This window comes from Suricata suricatta, chromosome X (assembly GCF_006229205.1).
Source record: "Suricata suricatta isolate VVHF042 chromosome X, meerkat_22Aug2017_6uvM2_HiC, whole genome shotgun sequence".
Lineage (NCBI taxonomy): Eukaryota > Metazoa > Chordata > Mammalia > Carnivora > Herpestidae > Suricata > Suricata suricatta.
In genome coordinates this window covers 43,918,685-43,926,807 of record NC_043717.1, presented here as the reverse complement: position 1 = coordinate 43,926,807, position 8,123 = coordinate 43,918,685, and the positions used below count along the sequence as shown (strand labels likewise).

At 37.4% G+C, this 8,123-nt stretch overlaps 1 protein-coding gene across 1 annotated transcript in view; it reads left to right on the top strand.

The window, feature by feature from the left end:
• Positions 1 to 8,123, top strand: part of FAM120C (family with sequence similarity 120C) — a 132,694-nt gene that overhangs the window by 67,037 nt on the left and 57,534 nt on the right. The window contains exon 6 of the mRNA XM_029929656.1: positions 5,251 to 5,500. Within this exon, the coding sequence (XP_029785516.1) occupies positions 5,251 to 5,500 (250 nt within the window). The remainder of the gene's footprint in view (positions 1 to 5,250; positions 5,501 to 8,123) is intronic.

Here is an 8,123-nt window from a genome sequence, read left to right as displayed (position 1 = left end):
GTATTTTATGGTTTTTCATGCAATTGTGAATGGGATCCGTTTCTTGCTTTCTCTTTCTGTTGCTTCATTTTTAGTATATAAGAATGCAACTGATTTCTGTACGTTACTTTGTATCCTGCAACATTACTGAATTCATTGATCAGTTCTAGAAGGCTTCTGGTGGAGTCAATCGGGTTTTCCATGTGGAGTATCATGTCGTCTGCAAAAAGGGAAAGTTTGACTTCTTCTTTGCCAATTCTGATGCCTTTTATTTCCTTTTGTTGTCTGATTGCTGATGTTAGGACTTCCAACACTATGTTAAACAACAACGGTGAGTGTGGACATCCCTGTCGTGTCCCTGATCTCAGGGGGAAAGCTCTCAGTTTTCACCCATTGAGGATAACATTGGCTGTGGGCTTTTTGTAAATGGTTTTTATGATGTTTAAGTAAGTTCCTTCTATCCCGACTTTCTCGAGAGTTTTTATTAAGAAAGTATGTTGTATTTTATCAAATTCTTTTTCAGCATCTATCGATAGGATCATATGATTTTTTTCTTTTGTTTTGTTGATGTGGTGTATCACATTAATGGATTTGCGAATGTTGAACCATCCCTGTAACCCAGGAATGAATCCCACTTGATCGTAATGTATAATACTTTTTATATGCTGTTGAATTCGATTTGCTAGTATCTTGTTGAGTATTTTTGCATCTGTATTCATTAAGGATATTGGCCTGTAATTCTCTTTTTTCTAAAATTATTTTCTAATGTTTGTTTTTGAGAGAGAGAGAGATAGAGCATGAGCATGGGAAGGGCAGAGAGAGGGAGACACAGAATCTGAAGCAAGCCGCAGCCTCTGAGCTGTCAGTGCAGAGTCCAACGACAGGCTTGAACTTACGAACTGTGAGATCATGACCTGAGCCAAAGTTGGACACTCAACTGAGACACCCAGGTGCCCCTAGTTTTGTTAATGTAATCTCTATACCAAACATGCGGCTTGAACTCATGACCCCAATATCGAGAGTTGGATGCTCAAACAACTGAGCCATCCAAGCACCCCTTAATAATTAATTTTTAAAAAAAGAGTAGATAGAGACTATCTCATAAATCTTATTTCCAGCAGTGCTTTGTACAGTCAGGCACTTATTGTGGACAATAAATCTTTAAATTAAAAGAATTGCCATCAATTCTATACCATCTTTTTCAGAAAATAGGAGAGAATGCTTCCCAATTCATTCTACAAAGCCAGCATTAGCGTGACACTAAAATCAGATAAAGACAGTCCATAAAAATAATACTTCAGACTAATATCCTTTGTCAATATAGATGTAAAAGTTCTTAACAATATATTAGTCAATAGAATTCAGCAATATATAAAAAGAATGTACACAATAGTAATTTGGTAGAATTTGTTCCATTTTGCAAGACTGGTTCAATATTTAAAAAATCAGTCTATGTAATCCACCATACAAACAGGATAAAGAAAAATAACATGGTCATTTCAATGATGCAGAAAAATACTTAACAAAATTCAACAACCATTCATGAAAAAAAAACCCTCCCCAAAAACTAGGAGTAGAGGTTAATTCTTTCAACTTGATAAAGAACATCTACAAAAACCCTTTAGCCAACATTACACTTAATCGTGAAAGACTGAATGCTTTTCTCCTAAAATTAGGTGCAAGTCTAGTTATGCCCTTATTGCTGCTCATCAGCATAGTACTGGAAGTTCTAGCCAGCCCAGAAAGGCCAAAAAAAAAAAATTAAATAGAAGGCATACAGATCAGAAAGGAGAAACTAAAACTGTCGCTAATTGTAGATGAGATAGCTATGTAGAAAATCCCAATTGGCAACAAAATTGCTACAACTAATGAGTGACTTCATCAAGGTTGTAGGACATACAATAAACATACAAAAATTCTATTTCTACACCCTAACAATGAATATGGGGAACTGAAATAAATACAATACCATTTATAATACCTCCAAAAAATAGAATACTTAGATATAAATTTAACAATAGATGTTCAAGATCTGTATGCTGAAAATTATAAAATGCTGATGAACAAAATTGGGAAGGCCTACATAAATGGAGAGACATAGATCTCCTTGAATTGGAAGATTCAACATAGTAAAATGTCAGTTCTTTCCAAATTGATATACAGGTTTAACACAATTCCTTTTTTTTTTTAACATTTATTTACTTTTTTGAGAGACAGAGAGACAGAGTGTGAGCAGGGGAGGGCAGAGAGAGAGGGAGACACAGAATCTGTAGCAGGCTTCAGGCTCTGAGCTGTCAGAGCCTGACACGGGGCTCCATCTCAGGAACCGCAAGATCATGACTCGAGTGAAAGTCGGCCGCTTAACTGACTGAGCCACCCAGGCACTCCATCACAATTCCCATCCAAATCCGAGCAGAATTCTCTTTAGATATATAGGAGATTTTTAAGTCTATCTATTTTGAGAGAGAGACAGAGAGAGAGAGCAAGCTGGGGAGGGGCAGAGAGAGGGAGAGAGAATCCCAAGCAGGTTTAGCACCGTCCACACTGAGCCTGATGTGAGGCTTGAACCCACAAACCGTGAGATCAAGAACCAGATGCTTAACCGACTGAACCACCAGGTGCCCTGCAAATTGCTTTTTTTTAAAATATTTATTTATTTTTGAGAGAGAGACAAAGTGTGAGTGGGGAAAGGACAGAATCTGAAGCAGGCTCCAGGCTCTAAGCTGTCAGCACAGAGCCTGATGTGGGGCTGGAACCCAGGAACCGTGAGATCATGACCTGAGCTGAAGTTGGACACTCAATGACTGAGGCACCCAGGCATCCCATTATACAGGATTATTCTAATATTTGTATGGAAAGGCTAAGGAACTAGAATAGCTAAAACATTTTTGAAAAGAAGTAAGTTGGGAGCAGTCACTCTACCTTGGTTAGAAGACTTACTGTGTAGCTACAATAATTAAGACTGTGCAGTATTGGTAGTGGTATAGACACATAGATAGTGGAACAGAACAAGGAACCCAGAAATAGCCCCATACAAGTATAGCCGACTGATATTTACAAAACTGCAGAAGTACTTCATTAGAGGAAGGATAGTCTAACAAATGGTACTAGGTCAATTGGACACTAGTAGGTGAACAAATACCACACATGTAGATTCCTATCTAAAATATACAATGAAGTCTCAAAACAGCATTATGAAAATTGCCCAATTAGAGGATCAGCCAAAGAATGCAGACATTTCACTGAAGAAGATATACATGGCAAATAAAGACATGAAAGGACATTCAACATCATTAGCCATTAAAGAATTGTAAATTAAAGCCACAATGATGTATAACTACATACCTATCACAATGTCTAAAATGAATAATGGTGATAGCATCACATGCTGGATTGGATGTGGAGAAACTGGATTACCCATAAACTGCTGATAGGAATGTAAGATGGTACCACCACTCTAGAAAATAACTTGGCATTTCCTTTCAAAACTATAAATAGACTTACCATGCAACCAAGCACTCAGACTTTTGGGCATTTATCTCAGAGAAATTAAGATTTATTTTCATATAGGAACTTATACACAATATTTATAGCAGCTTTATTCATAATAGCCACAAATTGGAAACAACCCATAGGTCATTCAAAAGGTGAATGGTGAAACTGGTATGTCCATACCATGGATTACTACTTGGTGAAAAAAACCCCATATTGATACATGCAACAACTTGGATGGATCCCAAAGGCATTATGCCAAATGCAAATGAAAATCTCAAAAGATTGCATACTATATTTATTCTATTTATATAACATTCTCAAATGACAAAATTGTAGGTATGGAGAACAGATTAGTAGTTGCCAGAGATTAGGGATGATGCTGGAGGGCATTGGGTGTGACCATAAAAAGGATAGCATAAGGGAGATCTTTGTGGTAATTGAATAGTTCTGTATCTTAACGTACTGGGCCACTCAGGCACCCTGAATACTTCTGCATCTTGATTGCATTGGTAGCTGCACAAATCTACACGTGACCTAGAATTATCCACACAGTTATACCAGAGTCAGCTTCCTAGCTTTGATATTATAATTGTTTTGGATACAACCTTTGGGGGAAACTGGTTAAAGGGTACATAGGACCTGTCTCTACTATCTTTGCAATTTCCTCTGAATTTATATTTCAAATTAAAAAGTTTTTTTAAAAAGAGCACTCATGGTTTTGGAGCATGAGTATGAGGTGACCAGACAGAATGAAGGCAGGGGCAATAGCCTCCAGACTGTTGTCAGGTGAAAGGTGATGAGATCTGAACCTCTGTGCTATTTGTAATGATGAAGACAAGGGGACAAATATAAAGGATGATAAGGTAATAGAATCAGCAGGACCTTGACAATAACCAGATGTGAAGGAGGTGAAGGAGAGTGCGGACTCTAGGATGACTTCCAGGTTTCTCGCTTGGGTGATTGAGTAGATGCTGGATGTCTTCAGTAAAACAAGCCATATCCTGGGTGGCTCAGTCAGGTAAGCGTCCGGCTTTGACTTAGGTCATGATCTCACGGTTCGTGGGTTCGAGCTTCGCATCGGGCTCTGTGCTGACAGCTAGCTTAGAGCCTGGAGCCTGTCGTCAGATTCTGTCTCCCTCTCTCTCTGACCCTCCTCTGCTCGCACTGTCTCTCTCTCTCTCTGTCTCTCAAAAATAAATTAAAAAAACATTAAAAAATAAAAAAAAACCAAGCCATAGCTTAAGTGCCTGAGAAACACTAGAAATAGAAGCTGTGTTTTCCTTGTCTGTTATGCTTTCAAAAATCTAAAAGATTTTTTTTGAGATTTTTGTGAAATTCTTTAAAATCTTTTACAGTGTCCTATAGTCTGTTATGAAGCCAGATATTTATGTAATTCCTCCTTAGACCTCTTTCCTGGCCTAGCCTAGTACATTTACTTAAGTGAGTTTCAATGTAATTAACTGTGTGACTTTGAGCCCTTATATTTTTAATGAAAAAGAGCACTATATTTTATGATAATATAGTTACAATACTTCTCTCTCAGGATTAGAGTTCTGAGTTCCGAGAAGTAAATGACATATACATTCATTTGTAAAGTACCTAACACATTATCAAGCATCTAATAAGTGCTGTTCCTACTGCTAACAATAAAAATAATAGTGACAAAAAATAAAAAGATGTTGAAATTGGGCAGATCCTGTCACTTGTGGCCAGAAATTTTACAGAAATGCTCAGCAATTTTCTAGAGCCTATTTTTCCTCAATTTTTGTTTTCCAGTTCCTTCAGTGATCCTCAAAGAATGGTCTGCCTATAAAGGGAAGTCACCTCAAACCCCTGAGCTGGTGTCTGCACTGACATTTCGGGAATGGACTTGCCCAAACCTCAAGAAGCTCTGGCTTGGCAAAGCGGTGGAGGACAAGAACAGAAGGATGCGGGCCTTCCTGGCCTGTATGAAGTCAGATACCCCCAGCATGCTCAATCCAGCTAATGTCCCAGCCCATCTGCTACTGATGTGCTGCGTGCTCCGGTAAGCCATGGGACAGGGAGGTGGCCCGTTTATTTCTCTTTTACTTTTGTCACGTTTTCTTTAAGCAAGTATTTTTATGGTGTTTGGTGATGGGGAGGTTTTCATTTGAAGTTTAGCCTAGAATTCGGAAACACTGAAATCAATTGCTAGTCTCCTTAGTTCATGATCCTCTGTCATCCTCAGTTCATGCATGACCTGCATGAACTTTTATATTTGGTTTAATGTTTTGTTTTTGTCTCCTTCAGTCTTTATTCATGATGTAATTCACTTCTCTTCTCTTCCCACAGTTACCCACTCTTGGGTATTTAGTATGTATCCTTCCATGCCATTTGCCATGTATTTATGTAGACATATGTGTATCCATGCATAGTCTATAGTGTTGTTTGTATATGTAGATTTTTTCTTTTTTTAAAGTTTATTTTTTATTTTTATTTGAGAGAGAGATAGAAAGCAGGCAGGGAAGGGGTGGAAAAATAGGGAGAGAGAATCCCAAGCAGGCTCCATTCTGTCAGCGCAAAGCCTGATGCAGGGCCTGAACTCACAAACAATGAGATCATGACCTGAGCTGAAATCAAAAGTTGGGCACTTAGCTGACTGAGCCACCTAGGCGCCCCAATTTTTTTTTAACACGAAAGATATTGATATCTCATTCTGTTTCTTTTTTTTTTCCACTCAGTGTTATTTTTGAGATCCATCCATATTCCTACATGGTTCATTCCTCATAACTGCTGGATTATGTTCATATAGTAATGTCACAGTATTTTATTTATTGATTTCCAGTTCTTGGGTATTATAAACAGTGCTACAAGAAATATCTTCATAAAAGTCTTTGTTTCTTTGTGTTCCTGTACCAGTTTATCTGAAGTATATACTCAGGAGTAGAATTCCTGGATCCTATAAAATACACATATAGGTTTCTCACCAAATATTGCCATGTTGCTCAAGATCATATCTATACTATGATCTAGAGCAACACATAAGGGTTTCTATTTCTTCATAGTATTGCCAGTATGATATCATATAACTTCTTTTTTTTTCCATAATATTTTATTGTCAAATTGTTTTCCATACAACACCCAGTGCTCTTCCCCTCAAGTGCCCTCCACCATCACCACCACCTGTCTTCCCCCCTCCCCCTTCCCCCGCAACCCTCAGTTCATTCTCAGCATTCAATAGTCTCTCAAGTTCTGCATCCCTCTCTCTCCCCAACTCTCTCTCCCTCCTCCGTTCCCCCTGGTTCTCCATGAGGTCTCTCTTGTTTTCCTGCTAGACCGATGAGTGCAAACATAGATATCATATAACTTCTTAACTTTTGCCAGTCCAGTGGGCTTCAAGTAGTATCTTTTATTTTAATTTGCATTTCTTTGACTACAGATAAGGTGAACTTCTATATTATACATATTAACCACTTGTTTTCTCATTCTCTGCTGTGCCTATTTATTTACCTTGCAAATTTTCTTTTAGGTTACTTGTCTTTTTCTTGCCAATTACAGAAGTTTCTTGTCAAATGTGTGTATACATATACATATATAGCAAGTATCATTTCTATATCTGTGTGTATATATCTGTGTGTATATCAAATATATATTCCAGTCACAGTTTTTTAAAACTATATGCAACATCTTTGTTGAACAAAAGTATTTCATTTTCACCAATCTTATTATTGCTGTAACTTGACACACACAGAAAAGTTGGAACAATAGTATAATGAACACTCATAAGACCACTACTCAGATTTTACAGTTAAATTATCCTATATAGCCAGCCATCTGTCTTTCTCTAGCCATCCATGTATCCATCCCTTTTAAATGCATTTTCAAGTAGATTGCAGATATCATAGACTTCACCCCTCACCAAGAAATATTTAATTTTGGTTTTGTCAGACACTTGTCAAATTGTACTCTTATGGTGTGTGCTTTTGGGATCTTATTTAATAAATTCTTCCCTACCCCTGGGTCATAAAGATAGTTTTCTACATTTTTTAATGCTTATTTTTTTGAGAGAGAGACACAGAGTGCGAGCAGAGGTAGCACAGAGGGAGAGGGAGACAAAAATCCAAAGCAAGCTCCAGGCTCTGAGCAGGGCTGGAACTCACAAATGGTGAGATCAGATCTGAGCTGAAGTCATATGTTTAACCAACTCAGCCACCCAGGCGCCCCAATACTTTTCTACATTTTTTAAATATAAAACAATTTATTTTTTTAACATATGCAATTATTTTCCATCGTTTACAATACAGTAGTTACAATGACACTCCAAACAGAAAAGCAAAGTAAAAAATCAAAACCCCAACTTCTATTTCATGTAATTAGACATACAAAAATTAGAAGATTAAGTAACAACTAGTTAATCACCTAATTTCACAGCCATCTGAAGTGGCAATCGTTATATAGCAGCTTATCTATGATACATTCAAGATAAATGATACAATATATTACTTGCCCATAAGCTACAACACAGCCTGCTTAATACCTTTCCTAAATTCCACCTCTATACTACAATATACTTGAGGTCCATGCAAAAATGTAGCTACCTTTTATGTAGGAAATGGATGATTAAGTCTTTGGTGTTGTAAAAGCAACTTCATTTAAACATAACCACCCCCACCACCAAAAAAATAAAA